This window comes from Taurulus bubalis (assembly GCF_910589615.1).
Source record: "Taurulus bubalis genome assembly, chromosome: 4".
Taxonomy (NCBI): Eukaryota; Metazoa; Chordata; class Actinopteri; order Perciformes; family Cottidae; genus Taurulus; species Taurulus bubalis.
This window is the reverse complement of record NC_136592.1, coordinates 12,464,611-12,486,237: the sequence shown is the minus strand read 5'-3', so window position 1 is coordinate 12,486,237 and position 21,627 is coordinate 12,464,611. Positions and strand designations below refer to the sequence as shown.

General features: G+C 40.4%; 1 protein-coding gene across 1 annotated transcript in view; it reads left to right on the top strand.

Annotated features, from left to right (window-relative positions):
* The window catches only part of fam189a1 (family with sequence similarity 189 member A1), a gene marked incomplete at both ends in the record, with an annotated part of 81,872 nt that overhangs the window by 43,415 nt on the left and 16,830 nt on the right, over positions 1-21,627 (top strand). The window contains one exon of the mRNA XM_079216723.1: positions 19,162-19,272. Within this exon, the coding sequence (XP_079072849.1) occupies positions 19,162-19,272 (111 nt within the window). The remainder of the gene's footprint in view (positions 1-19,161; positions 19,273-21,627) is intronic.

Here is a 21,627-nt window from a genome sequence, read left to right as displayed (position 1 = left end):
AAGGACTGTTTTTGAATTCCAATGGCTATATAGAGACATACGTCATTAAAGATGCTGTTGCTTCTGCTTTCTGTTACATTGCTACTGGGGTTTACACTTTTTTTTAAAATCATGTTTTGAGCTGCATTTTTTTAGCCAGGCTATCATAAAATATATATATAATTACAGTCTGTCAGTCGATCCACCACTTCCAGACTGAAATATCTCAGCAACTGCTGCATGGTTTGTCATGACATTTGGTACAGACATTTATTGTTTCCAGATGATGAATCCTACTGTATTTTCTTCTAATGCCTCGTCATTGTGAGCCTGTTAGCATAGATATCATATGGATGTTTTGCAAAATGCTGTGAAAAATCTAATCATGGTTTAATTACTCACTTTCGTTATACTTAGTCCGACTTTGACCTTGTTTAAGATCATCAAAACCACTGTTTACATAGCATTTGTTATTCACAGTATTGGTTTGATCAGTTTACTGTAACTTTGGAAGATTACGGACTATGTAAATGTATATATGCCACTGAAGGCCAACCAGCTGAGGAGAGCTTGTGAAAGAAGCAGAGGAAATATTTATTTTATTATGCTCTTTATAACCCTCGAGGGTGTTTCATTTTGCTTTGCATTACAGTCAGAAAATGAATTCAAGTTCATGGCTGCTTTTGCCTTCCACCATAATGCATTAATCAGCAGAGCTACAAAGGTTTATTTCAATGCCAGCGAGGGCTCGACCTATACCATACGCCGCGAGAATATAAAAGCTGCATCTCTGCTGAGGAAATCTCTTTTCAGTGCTGGTCTCTTTTGTTCAATATTATCAATAGAAATAAGCTAATGTTCCACATTCCCAAGAGGGTTTCAACCTGCATGTTTTCAGCTCTCATAACACCATGGACTCCTTGAGAATACTTTAACTATTGCCATAACCATGACCAGCTCTTATTGAACGAAGAACTGCAGTCCAAAAACACTCCAGTATAGTCAGAAAGGGCAAATGTGTCATCACTTTGGTGTGCTGTGACTCTCTGAGAAACTTTATTTAGTGTAGCATCTTTCACAGAGCAGGTCACAAAGTTCTTAACTGGAGTGCTACCAAGCAACAGCAGACCTTAAGGTGCTGAGACAAAGGCCAGTTTACAGCTGCTTTCTAAAGGCATCAACAAATTGTGTGTCTATAAGAAGAGCGTCCCACAGTGTTGGATCTATCACTTCAAAGGCTCAATCACCTTTTTGTTTTCAGTGAGTGCGTGGGACAACCATTGAGCCTTGGTCAGAAGACCCAAGTGACCTACTGGTGATATAAGAATGGAACAGGTCATGCAGTGCTCTATTTTTGAAAACCAGAACCTTAAAATGAATCTTGAACTTGAAGGGAAACCAAAATAAAGATGGTTGTGATGCGAGTCATGCTGCTGGACCTGGTCGACAGCCTTGCACTAGCGTTCTAGACCATTTGTAGACGGTCCAAGGACGACTTGCTGAGGCAAGTGAAAGGGGAATTGCAGTGGTCTAAGTGTGAATAATAATCTCTAGCTCAGGGGGTGATACAACAGACTCAGAGTTTGTATGTGGGTGTGTCCTTCGCATATCTCGAGAACCGATCATCCAATCTACATCCTACTTGGCAGGTGTACTTCTGTGAAACCGAGGATGAGCAATATCGAAATTGTGCAATTGGACATGCGACGTGTTTAACATTAGAAAACTTTGAATAAACAAGCAACCAGCATTTTGTGCAGCAGGAAGGGCGGGGCTTCAGGCCTGTGCAGACTGAGTCGAGCAGCAGGCCTGTACAGGCTGCAGCATTTTTACTGCAGTTCACTTTTGTTGCAGGATATACTAACGTTAGTATAGCCTAATCAAATATAACACAGAGATTTCTAAAATTAGACTGTACAGCGGAGGAGAGGGACCCACTACACGGAGTAACCTTGGAAGCTATGCCAAGGACCTCAGTCTTATCTGCGTCTTTGGGCAAAAGTGTGTTTTCATTAGACTGTAAAAAGTAGAATCGTGCTAAAATCTATTATTGGGTCCTGTTATAGGACCCAAGACAGAACCCTGAGGCACGCAACAGTGAGAAGCATCATTTTCAAACATGTCGGGACCAAGCAATACGGAAAAACTTGGAGATGAAACAGATGGAGGTGAACCGGTCTAAGGCGCTCTTAAAGACACACACCCACGGCCTAAGCCTTTCAGAAGGATGCCGGGATCTACAGTATCAAAACCTGCTCTAAGACTCAGAAGCACCAAAACAGAGCATTCACCCACATCAGAAGATGTGAGTGACAGGTTGGACCTCGAGCATGTTTCGGGCCTGATCCGAGGGATATGCTCATCCCACGGCTGCTTGCTCGTACTTGCTTGGGACACTGAAAACAATCATTCATGTTGGATCTTCAAAGATTAGCGGCTGTCATCATGTTCTGTCATCCCCATATTTCTGACGCCATTTATCAATGTTACCGCCTGCTGGATTCATAAACATGCACATGTTGTACGTACGTCATGTCCTCTGTTTTTATTTTTTATTTTATTTGAGCTTTATTTGAGCTTTACAGTAAGCTGATTTCATTATATCTAAAAAAAACTCTCTCAATGTAAGTTAAACTACTCATAAGCAGATCAATCAGTGTTAAAACTGTTAACACCTTACGTACGTAAGCACTATCGTGCATATTTAATCACTAAAAAGGCTGTAACTAACACAAATGCACATGTCCTGCCAGTCTAATAACAATCCAATCTTTTTTTCCAGAAAGATCCAAGTGTTTTCTAGAATAGAGCATTTTTAAGAATATATATCCTCTAAGTATGCATAAACAAGGGTAATTTGTAGCTTGGAAATGTATTGCCACCCTAACACTGCTGCAGTGTTTGCCTGGCACCAGCTCGTATAGTCACCAAGGCAACCCTGAAGCAAAGAGTTATCCACAGGCAATGTGAGGCATCCCAAAATAGTGCCTGGATCTTACAGTGGAACTCACAGCTTGATAAAGAAACATGAGGAGATATATGATTGAGTGAGCGGCCCTTTTTAATGATAGAGATGATCATACAAGATGATTTCTGACAGTTTCCTTGAGCATACCAGCCTGCTCTCACCAAACTGTCTTCAGTTATTTTGGGTGTTATCGCGAGTCATTTTATGCCACTGCAATAGACGCTCAGAGCAAGCGCTCCGGAAGATCATGTAGTATAAAGAGCAAGAAAGTTTGTCTAAGGCGGAGGACAAGAGGGATGGGCGGGACAAACCAACACAGGACTCACCCAGGAGGCAGCTGGTTGTGTCCTGTGTGGAACCAAAAGACAACTGTTGACTTGTTTATGTTGACGACTGATTTAGGTCATAAACGTCATTAATTTAACCCAAACCACAATCTTTTCCTGGAGCTAACCAATTGGGTTTTTGCCCTGTTCATCCGTACGGGACGAATCGGGAATAAGAACTGCATTAAATTACATGCAAAAAGCTTAAAGTACATGACATGACGCACAACACAGCTGTACGCTGGCTATACCTGCCAGGTTCTGTCGATGAAAATTAGCCCAGCTAAATCTGGTACTTTTAAATGATGGACTCAAGTGCTCATGTTAATTAGTGTGCAGTGTCCCTCCATAAATAACATTAACATACTACGCCTTCCCTTGAGATCACATTGCATACACCAATGGTGGAATGTAGCAAAGTACATTTGCTACTGTACTTAAATAGAAATGTGAGCTACACCATGTAAGGTTGGAGACTAGTTTCATGTGTTCATGTTTCATGTTCATTCCAGTAAACACCTTTGTTGTGTGCTGTGTCCTTTCTTTCCCATGTTTCCAGTTTTTCCAGTAAATGTAAAAATAAAGAAAACTAATTTGTAATGCAATATTTAATTTGTTTGTGCATAGAATATCTACTAATATAAAGAAAAAAAGGGATAATTTGTAACTGACGCTGGAAGATTGTGGATATAATTGACTGGCTTTGGCATATCTGTGAGAAGCGCCAGGGTGTGTTGGCCCTCCTGGTTGAACTTCCATGACAGCTTCATTTGACAAATGCCTGTGTGTGCCTGTTTATCTTAGACAAAAGGAGCGTGTGTAATTTACACAAACATTTCAGTGACATGCGGATGGCTGGAGATTTTCTGGGGATAAATCTGAGTCCAAAGCATGTCTGTTCAGCACGTCACACTGCTAGCTGCTTATAACACACACACACACACACACACACACACACACACACACACACACACACACACACAGAGAGAGAGCTTACACTGCATGGTCAGGAGGGCAACAGCTTCCCTCTTTTTTTAACAACCACAAAACACATACACACACGCACACATGCTCCCCACATCGCCAAACATCTCGCTAACGATGCACACAAATCACTGACGGCACATACACACGATAACTGTAGACTTTCCATCACGATCACATAACTGCAGTGGGGCTGGCAGGACATCGGTGAAAGGCTTTATGGGGTGCTCCCTGTGACAGCCTGTGACCCTGCCAGGCCGTAAATATTAATGCAGCTGATATGAGAGAGAGAGAGAGAGAGAGCAAGAGCGAGAGCGAGAGCGAGAGAGAGAGAGAGAGAGCACAATGACTGATTGTGACAAGGAAACTGAGATCTCTATGCTGCTGGAATAAAGATTTATGGTCAGACACCACAACAACAACAAATACAAATGACAGTTTGTTAGTGTAAATTTTCTTTATAATTCAATTAATTAGTTGATTGATTGATTAAAAGGTTGTCTATCAGACCAGTAAAGGTGAAGACGGTCAGTCTGTCCAACCCAGTTTTGCTCTCAAATTGTTGAGCATTTTTCATTCAGGCCTAAATGGACAAATTAATCCTGTAATTAGAAATGAAAGTAGTCCATTAGCAGCCTCTGTTCCTGGTTCTGTGACCAGCAGATGTGTGTGTGTGTGTATGTGTGTGTGTGTGTGTGTGTGTGTGTGTGTGTGTGTGTGTGTGTGTGTGTGTGTGTGTGTGTGTGTGTGTGTGTGTGTGTTTCTGACTTATAAGTGGTTTAGCTTATTGCTTTGGGCCCCTGTTTTTTGGCCCCAGACAGACAATGTTGGACTCCCCCTTAATCCTAAATCATTGTTGATGTCCTTCTTCGCTTCTGTTGGCTATTTCCATGAAAGCACAAAGTCAATTTAATAATTTGTGACTTCTAGAAATCTCATTTCAACAAAAGTACTATGGAACGTAGTGCTTGGTGTAAACAGATACAAGTTAGATGCAAGGTGCATGCTGTCAGGAAATATTACAAAAATATATCTGGCTTGGATGATTTGGAACATAAACAAGGGATATTATGTGGTTTATAGTGTACACCCACCACTATCATGCCCTCGGAGGCGAGTATTAAATATTCAATTCATGAATAGCTTATAGGAAACAGAAGCACAATGATGAGCGGTTTGGTTGTCTTTTGATCCCACATTGGATTATTTTTAGTGGTGTTGCAGAGGTGGGTGTCGGCATGGCAGTGCACTTGTGCGAAAACTAGTTTGGACCAGTATTTCTATTGTGTGTAAGTGTGAATATCAAAAATGTTCATTATTAGGGATTTGTATTTTTTCATAAATTGCACAAGTACATGTACAGACACTTTTCATAAAACTAAGAAAAGAAGACACTAATGCCAGCTAAAAGGTGAGGCGGCTTTTGTCTGCCTTTGTATAAAATCATTGTTTAAAAAATGGCTATAAGTGACGCGTGGTAAAGCTGCTACTATATAAACGTCATGTATTTTTTGAGAAACGGAAAGCACAAACAGTCATGCACTGGCCAGTCCCTGCAACACTTAACCAACAGTGACAGATATTGTGTCTTAAAATCTACTGTATTACTGTTAACTCCAATCAGCCACAAGGTAAATGCATACAAATGATGTGTCATTGACCTGCCATAACATCTCTTTGGTTCCTAAAACACACACAAAGTCCCATTGCGGAATTAATTTTGCTGAATAACATTGATGAAGGGAAGGAGGAAAAACTCCCCCAATGTTTGAAATGCCACAAGCACACATACAAAATGATTGTGCTTTCTGTCAGCTTTTCTATAGCAGCACAAATAGGCTCCACTCTCCCCTCCCTCCTGTCACACTGCTGCCAATCTCTTTCTATACCAAACAGTTTGAACTGTGTGTGACATTGCAGTGATGGTGTTTTGGTCAAATGGAGGCATTAGAGGCAGGGTCCATCAGTTTATTTTCCACAGTTGACTGAACAACTAGTGCTCTGTGGTCACTTGTCAGGGACTTGGGACGTAATTGTGGTTCACACACAATCACGTCAGCTACGTTTCATAGCTGAGTGCGTTGATACTGCGGGATGACTACGGCCGCTACGGTACAGCCTGGCAGCAGGCCTGGCTTATAGCTGCTGAGGACTCACCCAGGACTAAGAACTATATTACCAGCATTGTGCATAATACAATAACTGTCTTAATTACAATGAACTGATCCTGAACACAGACATCTTTGCTGGCATCAGAAACGGCATGAAAAACAAAACACAGCAGATGTGCTGCTTACTGTTACTGCTGCTGCTTGACTTATCTTTATGCAAGGACATGATGTGAAGACCGGAGAGGATAGCCATGTTTGCTATGTTGCTTGAAGTGTGTGCACATGAGCTCATACATGCATGATTCATTTGTGCACGACTTGTTGTGAATGAATGGATGGCTGAGTCTGTGTTCGAGGGCACTGGGCTTCATTATATTGTACTTCCAGCATGCCAGACTCAGACAAACATTTAGCTTCAGAGGGATATCTCTGAAGGTAGACACAGAAATAAAGTAAGAAACTATACTAACTGCTACTCTGGGAGGGCAGCTATGATTAGCAACATTGATTTTCACTGCCTCTATCTCATTGACAGGAGAAAATTAAAGCTGAAAGTGTAAATAATATTAGAGCTGAAGTTTGTTTCCATCTTCCGTGGATTTATTGCTTGTAATGAATAAAGGAAGAGCTCCCGTGAGACTGGTAAGAGTAAAGTAGTCCGGGAAAGCTACAAACAATCTTGAAGCCATTGATCCCTTTGACAAGTGAAGGTGTACAGAGATATCATAGCAACTCATAAACATCTCCCAAAATACCAGATGTTATTCATATCATTATAATGAATAACTTAAAGAAGTATTTCCCTACTGGAAAGGTGGATTTTTCATCATAGTTTTTTTTAATTGGTGCACATGACAAGAGAAAACTGAGAAACAGGGCTGTGGTATTCCCATTTGCTCAAAAGGTACCACGTCGTTTTCACGATACTGATTGCCGATTGTTGATGATCCGTTTTGGCCAATACAGATGTTTTTGTTGTAGCCTTGTTGCAGCTGGTATAAAAGGCTTTAGTGTAGGCCAACAGAAATTTGAAATGTTAACTTTTTACTTTGTTATAGACTTTGATATAATCTATAGTGGTGATTTGCATAACAACACACAATTGAAATGATTAAGAATCCTTTTTTAATTTTGTTTTAATGTATTAAATTAATTCCTTTTGTTGTAACTGGTTGTCTCATTCTACCATGATAATGTATTGCAAACCACCTATGTCGATCATATGAACCCACAAGAGCAAAATCAAATCCTCTTTCCATCTGAAAACAAGAAGGAAAGCGGAAACAAAATAGCAATTCAGTCTTAAAAAGACGATGCTTTTTAATTTTTATTTTATTAAACACAAATTAAAAAGTACTCTGAGGAACTGGAGCATTTCCATTTGTTCTCCATTTGCTAACAGCGAGAGCAAAAGTAAAAAAATTCAAGCCGAGTATTCGTCTTACATTTTTTTGTTTATTAAATGACGATGATTCATTAAGTGATTGGCAATAGTCCAGCAACAGATTTTCTGATTCTATTCATCACCAGTTTGTACTGTGGAGCATCAATCCAGCTCTGTTAATTCAAGCCACTACCGTCTGCCATCTTGTGTAATTGAGCGGTTAAGAGACTGTTGTTATTCCAGGCTCTTGCTTTTTATGAGAAGTGCACATGTAGACCCACAAATGCACAACACATGCAGACATACAGTACAATCAGAAACATAAAGGCAACACTCAAACTCACATGCCCAGATGCACAGGTGACTGGCACACACCAGCTCTGCCACTGCTTTGCATTTTGTGTGTGTGCTTCTTCTTTCTCCTTCTTCCTTCGAGGCCTGTTAATCTCTGACTTGACCCAGATGGAGAGGCTTTTGTGGGAGATATAGCCTACTGCCAACAGAGATGGGCCCCGTAGGACCACCTGTCAGGAGCCGTTAAAGGGAAACAGAGACAGGAAGTGTGTGTGTCACACAGACAGACAGACAGACAGACAGATAAAAACAAAAGTGCAAACGTTTGTGAATGTGTGAGCTGACGAGGGCTGTGAGGAAGGTGGTGTAGAGACGGTGCACAAAGAGAAATGAACAGGAAACGTTGCACTACTTCAAACAGACAGAAAGCACTCAAAAATAGCTTTCGGAGGGGATTAACTCTTATTCATATGTTCTCTGTCGGATTTTCTGGTTAGATTTTCTGTTCTTTCGAGTTATTTTACAGAAGTGGCAGGGGACTAAGGGAAGGAGGAGCCCTGAAATGAAAGCTAGCCTGTGGTGCCATATTATTGTGCACACAAATGGGGGAAGCTCATTGGTATCCCAGCACACCTGTAGATAGAAACTTGTTTCTTTTATTTGAGGTGCACAGTTCAACTGAATTAATATGGAAACATAAGAGTAAAAAGAAGCTACCTCTTGCCAGATTTCCACCCAAAACAGACCACAATTAGGATTCAGGTGAAGTTGACTTTAAGTCTAATAACCACTCTGTTTAGCTTTGTTTTGGTCTCCACCAACTCATACAATAAATGTGCAGGCCACAAAACAAAATCAAATTAAACATAAAAAATAGGGGCTACAACAATATTTAATCCCCATGTACAACCTCAACTCAAACAATAAATAGGATTAGGGGTTAGGGTTAGGGTGAGGGTTTAAAGGGCTATATCAATTGCTGGAATGGCAGATTTTTTTCAGCTTGATACACTCTATAGTATAATTTATACACCATCATACAGCTATGACAACTACCTATTTGATTAGTGATTTTGATCATCACCCTTTTTTTGAAAAGCTGAATCTAGCAGCCAGTCACAACGTTGAGAGTGAAGGAGCTGCAGAAACAGTGAATGTGGGACATACAGATGCACCCAGTGATAAGCTGCACAACTCTTTATCCAAGACACAGAATATTTTCACCCTGTAGATTGTTTATTGAAATGCTTACAAGCCCTCATTTTCAGTATTTCTTGACATGATTGTGATGTGGCTGTAGGCACGGTGGACAAAAAGGCAGAGACAGAAGCGTTGGGTTTATTTGAAGAAATTTTCTTTGGTCCTCTGCCAAGAAAAAATATGTTCCCATTGCTAAGCAACCTGCTTTTGTGTCTTCCCAACATCCTTTGTTAAATCTTAAAGTTTGTTTTGGCTCAGTGTATGGATGTCTATCTGAATGTGTTCAGGTTCATCTAACTGCAACTGTGATTCAACTGTGTACAAGTACTATTCTTTAATCATAAGCTCTTATGCAGTCCCATCCAATCACAATGCAGGTTAAACCTAGTGCAGAGGGCTGAAATATCTTGCTCAGGTCCACTTAGGCAGGCATGATGTCTGCCAACTTGGAGGCTTCACCCCGAGTCCTCCAGTTGAAGAATGGAGGACTCGGGGTGAAGCCTCTCTAAAGCAACCTCGCTGCCAGCCTGAATAAAGACTGTGTGTGCTATTTCTTTATACACCAAGCAAGCTGCAAGAGAGAGTGCAAGGGTGTGTGTGTGTGTGTGTGTGTGTGTGTGTGTGTGTGTGTGTGTGTGTGTGTGTGCTTCAGGAGTGTTTTCTCTTTGCTCTGGTCACAGTTTGCCTGTCACCTCCGGTCAGTTTGCATTAGCACTGCCGCTCTGCGTCCCCGTCGCTCCTCACATCACCTCCTCTCCTCTCACACTGCGTATCTGCCAAGAAGGCATTCAAATGAAAGGAAGAGCGGAGCTTCTTCGCTCGACCAACCAACTTCACTCTTAACCGCTGAAAGAACGCAGAAGCTGCTGATTAAAGAAGCTTCTCTGTGATTCCCACTCACTGTGAACGGTGTCAGCTAAAGGGAACTCAGCTTCAGGCGATGTGGTTCTCCTTTGCAGTACCGTTACAATACCTCTGTGATTTCAGTTTTCATCGTTGACCCTGCACTCTGAGCATGGCATGCAGAATGTCACGCATTTCTGACTGGTTTTACCATTTTATTGTTCCTTTCCTTTTGTGTCTGTAATTACAGTATAGTTGCTGCTGCAGTTGCAACTTTAATTTGGACATTGCTGTTTGTTTCCAACTGATCTGAACCAATCTAATTGTAACGATGATGAGAAAAGTCCCCTAAATCATGTTAACCCAAACCTTAACCATAGAGTTCTCTCAGTTTGTTTTGTGTTCCTTCCTAAAATTAGAATTTATTATTTTGCTGTTTTATTCTTGTTGTCTTAACTTGCTGAGGACATATAGAAGACTGTGGCTCAGTGGTCGAGCAGGGTCGTCCTTCAATCAGAGAATCGTCAGTTTGATCCCTGGCTCCGCTAGTCTATGTCGATGTGTCCTTGGGCAAGACATTTAACCCTGAATTGCTCCCGCAGGCCGATCCTGCGGTGTATGAATGGGTATAAATATTAGTTAGAGTCCTGCTGGGCAGGCACCATGAATGATGACATGCAGTGTTGAAGCACTTTTAGTGGTCGGAAGACTAGAAACGCGCTACACAAGTACAGTCCATTCACCATTTAGTATGTTAGCATTTTTAGTGGGAAGATATGGGGATGGGAGGCAGACTTTAAACCAATCGCAAAACCCTTTTAACTTTCATGTGAATTTTCTGGATCCTCAAGAAGAACAACAAACCAGACTACATGCAGGTGTGTGAATGATCATTCCAAATGGCAAAAGAAAACATGCTTTATTTCTTGTGGTTGTAATTTGGCTTCCAGACTGTGTGTGTATGTGTGTGTGTGTGTGTGTGTGTGTGTGTGTGTGTGTGTGTGCGTGTGTGTGTGTGCAACAGCTCCACTCTCTCTTTCTTTTTTTTCTCTGAATTCCTCTCTTTTGCGTTTATGCCACATTGCTTCTCTCATCATATAAAGGCACACACCTATTGCAACTATCTTTAAGGGTCTTTATTTCTATTTTCCACACACTCTCATATTGTATAAAATGACAGGAAGTGACAGGTAAGAGATTAGACAAAGGGATGAGCAGATTGTGAGAGAAATCCGGGCAGCATTTGAAAGAGAACGGTTGGCTGGGTGAACCGGAACCTTCCGACTCAAGATCATGCCGGATGAATGATGTCCTCCCCTAAGGCCCTGAGAAGCAGGAAGTGTGGCCCCATATTAATTAGAATATGAATTAGATAGACTCCCTTATCTGATGGCTCATAGGAGCAAGAGCGGCATGATCCTGGCAGCAGCATCATTAGAGGTGTTTGAGCAAATAGTCACATCTCAGGTCACGTTGCTCTCCTGCAGTCATTGTGACCACTTTCAGCCTTAAATAAATAGGAAAAGTCAGGAAATCACCAAGAAGACGTCATCATGGGGAGCATAAATATACAACATTCCATGTCAATCCATTCAATAGTTGTTGAGATATTTCAGTCTGGACCAGTGGAGTAGTGAATCAACATGTTGCTATTGAAAGCATTTCATAGTTTTAGAAAAGCTCCTCACATTTTTAAACTTTATTTAGAAATGCTTCAACAACATGTTGTAGCATAGGATGTTTAGATGTGTGTTGTTGTGTAATTGTATCTAGTAGCTGACATAGGCCTATACTCTGTTTAGGAAGTGTCAATCTATGAAAAATTGTCATATTCTCTTAAATTTTGTCAGAGGAACCTCACCATATACATTGAATACATTTTTTTGAAGATCTGACAGTTTTTTACCGATCACACATCATAGCCTGGAATGTCTTTTGTATCATATTTGACAGCGTTTTACATCCTATTAATAACTTATGGAAACGGTATCCTTGATTTTCAGTGAACTACCTCAAGCAAGCAGCATCTTTTACACAGTTCCTGCTGTACTTCTGTGTGGTGTGAGAGTCTGCTGGGACCAGGTTCATTATAGGCCTGTGTGGAGCAGAGGAGACAGAGCCTCATTGTTTTAGCTCTTTAGAGGTCAGTGGTTGATTAAAATGTTGAGAAGTGGAGGTTAATCAGCCACTGACCCTCGGGTAGATGCTGTCTTTCATGGTCTGTTTTAATCAATAAGTGTGAGCATTGGCACAGATGAACTCCTTCCACAGAGCAACCCTACTTCCCTTATAGTACCTGACCGTCTAGTTACCCGTTATCTATTCACTCCTCGTGTGGTCGTTAGCAGGTAGAGGGCTGTATTTGGGGAATTCACATTATTAAAAAGGCAAAAGGTTAGATTCAAAAAGTACTCCGACATGAGAGATGTAGTTCAGATTCAGCTGGCTTGTTGTAGCTTTCACGGCTCATCTGCCAATAGAAGGTGTTCGAGTGCAACGTCCACATGATGTCTGTAACCACAGGAAATAATCCATCACATCCTGTGGAGGTGCAGTCTGACATGCTGTCAACATGACTGCACATCAAAGCTAAAGAGTCGAGAGGCAAAGTGTTATTTGTTGTACTCTTACAGTCAACAACTATAGAAACCTAAAAAACATTTGGTGCTCTTGCGTGACCACCTAGAACAAAGCTTGTTTTAATGGTGTGATAACATCTTATGGCGTTGTATGTCTCATCACAAACATCACTTCCTATCGCTGGCGTTCACTATCTTACTTTATCGTGCACTCCATAAACCCAGTGTCCTGATAAACAGGATATACATCAATTTACGGAAACAAGGTGCTAGGTGTGAATGTAATCTCCATGCGATCCTTCTGCTGTGCAGTGTAAACCACGCCTTAAAGTACAGAGAAAATGCAAATATGTTTGCTGCTGTGTTCAACTGTGTTTATAATTTCGGTAAATTTGCATTTCGGCTCACATTCACCCGTTTGATTCCCATCATTGTTTTTGTCGAGTTAGCGTTCCTGCAAAAGTATGTGTGTCCAGGTATCTCTAAGCACATATACTTACATGAGTGTTAGTTTAAAGTGATGTCTGCTCCCGTGATGAAGCTATTCCCCGGCAGGATTAGGGGTCTGTGGAAGTCGTTACGTCTGGTTTAGTGTGACGTCCCCTGAGCTCTGCTGCTGAGAGTTAGTATCAACACCTCCACTGTTTATTTGGACCGGCACTGAACTCAAGGTCACTCAACTCCTATCACAACTAATCCTGGTGATGTGGTCTAAACACACACACACACACACACACACACACACACACACACACACACACACACACACACACATACACACACACATACACACACATACACACACACACACACACACACACACACACACACACACACACACACACACACACACACACACACACACACACACAGACATACACACACATGCATATAAGGATATTCAGCACGGCCCTCACTGGGAGGAGTGAGCAGGAAGCTAGGAAGGTATTTCAGTTAACAGTGGGAACCAATGAGAACCAGCTGCTGCTTGCTTTCTCGGGTGTGTTTATAAATTCCGTAGAGGGGACGCAGGAGAATACATTGTTTTCTTTGCTGATTGTGGCTTAACCCCAAGGTAGGGGTGTATTTTAACATATTTTAAATTACTTTAAGATCTGGAAGTTCCTCAGGCTAATCCTTGACAGTTTCCTGTCAATCAATATTCAGTAATGATCTCTTATTTTCCTTATAGAGTTGTTTATTCCCAGATGTTTCTGACCTCTGCAGGGCCTGGGGATTGATATGCAGTGGCAGAGGGGAACTGAATCAGAGGGTTTGTCATCTGTTGAGCTGGAGAAAAAACAGAACAACATTGCCTCTAACTCTCATGGCTCAGGGATGATTTAAAACACATAGTGTTGTGTCGCAGTGCTGCTGCAGACTAAATACTAATATGTGCTGCAGTCAAAAGATGCTAACATTGTTTCAAATTCTTCTTTTACATAATTCCCATCTAATCACAACCGGCCAATCTTTAATTACTTTGCCCTGCGTCACTTCCACAGGGTTAAACCCCAGCGCTACATCATTATGTCTTTTTAAATAGGCTGATTTGATTGTTTTGGTATCCCCTAGTGTGTCCATTGTTCCACTACTTGGGGACTCTACAGTAGGAGCTCTTATCTCCTTGTCATACCACGTTAGCATTATCTCCTGCTGGGCTCGTACACGGTCAGTGTTGCACAGACTTTGTTTCTTCAGAGCAGTTATTTAGTAACATCAGTCTGCACCTGATTGACATTTTAGTTTTATGCCTTACATCTTTTGCTGTATTTGTGTAAACAAAAATATTATGTTATATTTGGAGTGATTAGCACTCAATAATTGTATATTTTGATATGCACCTGTGTCATTTCCCCTTGCATTTGGGGTTTCTGTGCAGCTTTGACGACTTGGAAATTTGACCTGCATGTGTCATAACAAAGAAAAAAAATCCATGTATAGAAAGTTTACCAAAGTGAACCTGGACTCTGTTTTTATAATAACGGAAAACAGCAAAATCTCAGTTCCAATTTCTCAATCCAGAGAATATTTGTCATTTTTTTAAATTAATCAATGTTCTATTGATAAACTAATCAATGAATCCTTCCACTCTAGAGTTGAACCTTTCTTCTATTACATTAATTAGGAACTTTATTGTCCACATGATGAAAAAAGACCCTCGGCTTAATCACTCATTATTTAAAACAATATAAGTGATTAATGAGGCCAAACAGCAGCAAACAATAACGCTCCATGTCACAAGTTTGTCTCAAAGAACGTTAAAATCTGAACAACATCCAACTCTTTTTGCCTTTAGATCATCAATTCAGAAAAGAATACACTCATTTGTTCCTGATATTAGGAGGCAGATAGATTTAGTTCACAGATAGATTTTCTGAGGTTGTCACGCATGTTAGAGATGCAGCGCATGCATGATAATCTGTAGATCTAATACACGTGGGAAAGCCATTATGTACAAGGTTATTTTTATGCATCCGTATTTTAGTGAATGTTTCAGTCATAATCGTGTTAGCAGAAGAGATTCCATATGTGTTTTATCAGATTTCTGTTTAATATCTTGAAGAGTTAGTAATGCACATAATTGGCACATTCTGTACCTGTCTGTAGCCATACATGGAATGTGTATGATGTATTGTTATAACCTATTATACATGGCCGTTTTGTGCATATACACTATGTGCAAGCTTTAGAGCATTATACTCCAATCATGAAATATTCATACATTGCTGCTTAAAATACTGCTGAAATTGTCAGTTGATGATGTATGAGCCCCTGCATTTCATCTGTTCTTATAATAGTTGGCTTATAATGAAACAATGAAAGTGTATTATTGTTTGCTGCTCCATCAGTCCAGTTTCCCCACTGAGATGCTTATCTCATCTCTGATTTGTGTTTCTTCAAATAAACAGAGGTGATGATCAATGAGCTTGGTGGCAGTGATAGATGAGGAGAGCGTGACAACAGAAAGACTATAAATGTTTATAGTGTGTGTCAATTGTTGAAATTGACAATGATTTACAGAGATCCATTGACATTCTACACAAAGACAACATTTTGGATGGCAGTTGGAGTAGATGATTGATACCACTCGCATGTCTCTCCATCGTGTAAATAAACGGCTACTGCCTGCAGGCTGCTAACTTAATTCAACAGAAAGACTGGAAACCACTAAGAAAACCCAATCCACCTCACTAATTGAAATGTTATCAGTTGTTTACTTATAATTGACTGAATGTAAACACATCAGTTCACCTGCTGGTCTTATATTTATACCATAATATTAATTATCTTATTTAACTCCCCGCCAGATAGCGAGTAGGCCTATTTCCATATAGAGTTTTCTTGTAAATGAACAAAGTTTCGGTTTACATTCAGTGTTGCCAAAACCCATTTTGTGAATCCTTGAGATCGAACACACGTGTTGAATCCAGTTCCTGTTTAATAAAACATTTAACAAGTATTTTAAATCCTACATTGTTATCATGCATTAGTATTGCTGACTAGCAGTCAATTGTGTCTGTACTATGTACTGATTGACTCTTGGAAATATGTAATTCAACATGAAAAAAGCATAAAGAACAACTAACTCACGAAAGAGATCTTAGTCGACGACGATCAAAATGACCAATTAGTCCACAAATCAACCGAGAGGAGAGGGAGCCCAAAGAAACTCCACAAGGTACCTTTAAGATTTTACCCCTTTAAATACGGCCTACCTAACTACACATCTAGTGTACACAAGAGCACAACTCTCAACAGGACACTTTGTTGTTTTACTACTGTACATACATGATCCATCTGAAACGTCCTCCCTTACCTCTGCAGTTTGAAAAACTTCTTCAGCTGGATGAAGGAGAGGAAGAGGCAAAGCTAAAGCCAAATTATTTTCACCTCACTGACAGTTATGGAGAATTACAGTGACACACCTGAACCTTGGGTCTTATATCGTAATCTATGAGTGTGTGTCACGGAGATGAATGGTGATTATATTGTGGTGTATTGTCCTCCGCAGTGAGAGCTAAACGATGACACGCAGTGTAAATCTGCCTTGGTTGTTACCGCGACCGAGTGGCACGTGCGTAGCTTTGTGTGTGTGTGTGTGTGTGTGTGTGTGTGTGTTTACCTCTTTGACATGCAGAGGGCAGCGCAGCAGTAATTAATGACTAGTTGCTAAATGGTGCTATGTGATTCTACATGGTAATGAGAAGGCATTGGTGTGGGGCCAGGCGTGACAATCAGCTCAGCAGAGAGGCGCCACAGGGGACACACAGGTGACACCTGGGTCACAAAGAGGACTGTTTGGATATCAAAAGGATTTCACGTGGGACTTTTTCACCATTGTTTCATAAAAACACACAATTCAGCCTATGTGTATGTGTGTGTGAGGGGTAGTGGTGGCATCACTTTGTTATCTTGTGGTTGTGTGTTTTTTATTGTAGCTGCAGATTGGAAGAGCTAAAACTATTTCTATGAGAATTATGAAAACAAAACAAATATTATTTTAAAGCGGAGTGACCACAGTCACTAGAGTGTTGATAAAGAGGGATTGTTTTCTCCTCAGTTGGAATTGCAGCTGGTTATTGTTTGAGGTGCAGCATTTTATCTGACTGGCTCAGCTGGCAACAATGCAAATCCGGAGAGGTTTCATTCAAATACAACTAAAGGCCTGTGTGTCAGAGAGAGCTTTTACTGTCACTGGTGTGTGCGTTACAATATTCTCTTTGTGAAAGTCTTTGTCATGACACCATTCGAGTTAAACGCTCCTGCACCTCCATGTGAACAGATGAAGATGCTTTCTGCAGAGCAGCATTTTGAAAAAGTGAACTATTACTATCACACCCGGTAATCAATGATATAGAGCCAGCCTGGACGTTATGACAAAAGTCTGTCCCTCTGGATACTATAGAACTAGCGGCAACAGTTTTCCTCTGCAATACCAAACTCATGATCACATTGAAGACCACTCAGATGTGCTTCTTATATCTGGTAGATCCCATCAGTCTGGGTGAGAAACCTCAGTTCTTCCAAACGTTATCATATACGTATACGTATATACGTACGGCATACGGCATATACGTATATATACGTATATATATACGTATATATATATATATATATACGTATATATATATACGTATATATATGTGTATATATATATATATATATATATATATATATATATATATATATATATATATATATATATATATATATATTCAACTTATACTAACCTCAGATACAGACATTCAGATACAGAAAAGGGCAGGTGGGCGGGTCATGCCTTTCATTTTGCTTCCCAGAGGCTTGATTACATTCTTGTGCTGATCAACCAGAGAACCAGACAGCTGATATCACATTCAAATGAAATGCTAATTATCACATCTACATATCCTCACGACCAATGAACCATTGGGGCTACAGAGTCTTGTTCAGTCTGTCTCGTAAGGATTGCACTGTTCCTTTTGTTTGAACTTTGTTTTAATTTACCGTAACTCTTTTTCAGATTTTCCATCCAAAGAGGTGCTCCTCATTCTCGCCCATCAGCCTCTCAATCTTTCAATTTTCTGCCTTGGTGAAAAGCACTTAAACTTATCGCTCCATCTGTTTATTACATGCCACCTCCAGTTCCTTCCCTTCTCCGCCCCTGGTCCCTCTCTCCTCCTATCCATCTGTGTATGTGTGTTGTTGTTGTCAATAACCTTTATAGCCGTCAAACTTCTCCTGCTATTGCCCTTTATGTCCTCCACCAACACAAGCTTTGAAAAGAGGCTACTGTGATTTGTAATTAAATTCATCAATTATGACCTCATGAAAATGTTCAGAAAACGCTGGTGCCTGGTTTCCAATTTCCTGGACAGACTGTCTGTTGTCCATTTTAAAACTCTTTCCGTTGTGATTGACCTGTAATTTTAAGTATCAGAAACGGTGGCCATATTTATTCTAACAGGATTGACATTCACTGTAAGCCTGGAAATAAAAAGAAAGCTTTACCCTGAGGTAAAGGGAGTAAAAACCCTTGGTGTGAAAGTACATTGGACCTAAACTGCCAACTGTATCTGCTTGAAGCGTAGAGAAATATAAGCTCTGTTAGTGTGTGCGCATGTGTGTCTGTTTTATACTGACTGCAAGACTTTAGCTGCAACACTGTTCAAATGGTGATAAAGATAGAAATAGCTTGCTGTGGGTCAAGAATTTTAATCTGACAATAAATTGTTTGTTATGTGATTTGGTGAAAAGCTTCTCTGTGAGTATGGTTTCTCTCACAGTCAGACTCTCGAGGTCTGAGGGTTTTTCTTGTTATCAATGCTAATTTCCACTTTGGCGATCTGATGAAATCACTGAGTGACGAGTGATTGGCAAAGTTCCTCTGGTATTACAGCTGCTTTCAAATAAAATATTGGGAAGATATAAGTGTCAAATCAGTGTTTGTAAGCAGCAACATTTTGACAGTATGTTGTCTTTTTTTCCTCTCTTTCTGTCTCTGTCACAGATCACATTCTTCATGCTGCTGTCAGCTGTGTGTGTGATGCTCAACCTGGCGGGCTCCATCCTGTCCTGCCAGAACGCTCAGCTGGTCAACTCTCTGGAGGAGTGTCAGCTGGTGAGACCCACTGGACTTTAACTAAAGAGTTTTATACACACACACACACACACACACACACACACACATATATATATATATATATATATATATATATATATATATATATATATATATATATTTTTTTTTTATATCAAATGTCAGAACCTGATTGACGAAAGCATAAACCCTTAGTAAGAACGCACGCTGACATCACACAATGATAGATGGAATCAGGTCAACATACTTTTTCAAGTGTTATCAGTATCTCCAATATAACTTTCCATAGTGCAGATTTGACATAATGTTATGAAATAAAGAAAAGGGAAAAGAAGATCTTTGGACATCACTGAGGCTCAGACTGCTCAACATGGTTCTTATATTGCTGAAATATACATTCTCCTTCAGTAAATCTGTTCATACATTAATATTTACTGTATGTTAAAAACCTGTGACATACAGCCCAAAACATTTACAACAACAACAAAAAATGTTACCTTCATTTAACCAGATAAATCAATTGGGAACCAGTTCTCATTTACAATGACAACCTTGAAAAGCTAAAACTAGTACAATACCACTCACATGTCAAATAATGTCATTTCTCAGTAGCCTAATCTTCATTACAAACACACGTAGGTGACTATACCATTATATTAGCCTGTAGATGAATGTGAAAGATTGGTGCAAGACTTGCACTTTGTTGTTGTCTGCATGTGAGCCAACGTTTAAATTCATGAATGTTGGCACATGGACAGGCGGCATGTCTGCTCTGAGCAGGCTGCAAATCTGAGTCAACATCAAAAGTTTACTGAACTATTTGTCTGTTAGTGAGTAATGGCTGGTGGTTATCACATCCATTTTTGCCAGAATCTAAAATAGCTTAAATACAGATAAACCACTTTGAAAGAGTAATACAGCAGCTCAAATGTCACGACCGGTGGTGGTGGGACAGAGACTCAGGTGCAGAGGAAACACAAGGAGGCACATTTAAGGGAAAAGGCAAAAAGGTCCAAGGTGAAAACACAAGGAAAACAAAACGTCTTCTGGAAACAGATAATCCAAGGCTTGACGGCAATGCACACACACGGGGATACAAAGACAATCTGGCAGGGGACACAGGTGTAGGGCAGGTGAAGGGAATCAAACAATCAGGAGACACACACACACACACACACAACCGACAGGGTGTTACACAAAGAGACTCAAGAGAGACGTGGTCAGAATGAATCAAAGTAGTAGACACCGAGAAGTCCTGACTTTAACTCATACAGATACATTAAAGGGGCCAGAATACTCCAAAAGAAGACCTTGTTCATTGGGCTGACAGCTTTTCAGCACGCTCTTCAAGTGTGGCTGTTTGGAACCACTATGTAAACACTTTTCCAGCTTTTTTTCTAGCTTAACCTGACTCTTAGGTCAAAGTATTTTCACGTGGTTGAATGGATTAGAAAACAACTATATGCTTCACTGTCACTAGTTTATAAAAACAAACGTGAACGTGTCAGACGCATTTACATAAGATTGAACCTTTCGTAACTTCACCACGTTGTACCACTGAACAACGTTTGAATCTCCGAATAATGGTGGCCGATGCCAGCATGGTTCAATGGCATCCTATCACATCTCCAGTGATTGAGTATGTTAGTTAGTATATTCTCAAAAAACACCCGATCCTTCCCAATAGCTATCAATGGCGTATTTTTGTCCTCTGTATCCTTGTAAATGCCCCTGCATTTCAAACTCCATAACCCCAATTCGAAAAGCAGGCTTTCCGTTACACTTTTTTTAGTCTGAATAAAATTCCACTCTATTATTTTTGACAAGCGGTTTTCACCAGTTAGATATGTGCTCTCTAAACCCTATCTTTTCTAACAGCTGTGATTACACGGGTAAAACAGGATGTCAAAATAAGTGTATTGAGCTTTTACTCCTTGCGACTGGTGATCAGAAGTAGTTGGACACAGAACACTTCAGTCTTCACATTTTCATAATGAAATGTTCAGCTGATTTTTTTAAGATGAATTTATAGCGCCGGGGTCTCCTCTGTTGACTGAAGAAGCCCCTTGGGATTCATCCAGCACCCAACCCACTAACCCCAACCACTTACATGTTAGAAGCAGCTTGTCTGCTTGCGGAAGTGGGACCAGCCGAGTAGACCAACCTCTCTGATTCATGTGGCTCCCTCGAGTCCCTCCTCTAGTCATGTCTGAAATGCTAACGTTCCTCATTTCCTCTCCCCAATGTAATTAACCCATAGTTGTTGGGTTCATGTCCTGCTTTCTCGTAATCTGGGACAAATAGAAGAGGTGCGCTCTACCTCCGTCCCTCCCTGGGTAGCTTCACATATCTCATAGCCTCTCTTCTTTTGTTGTG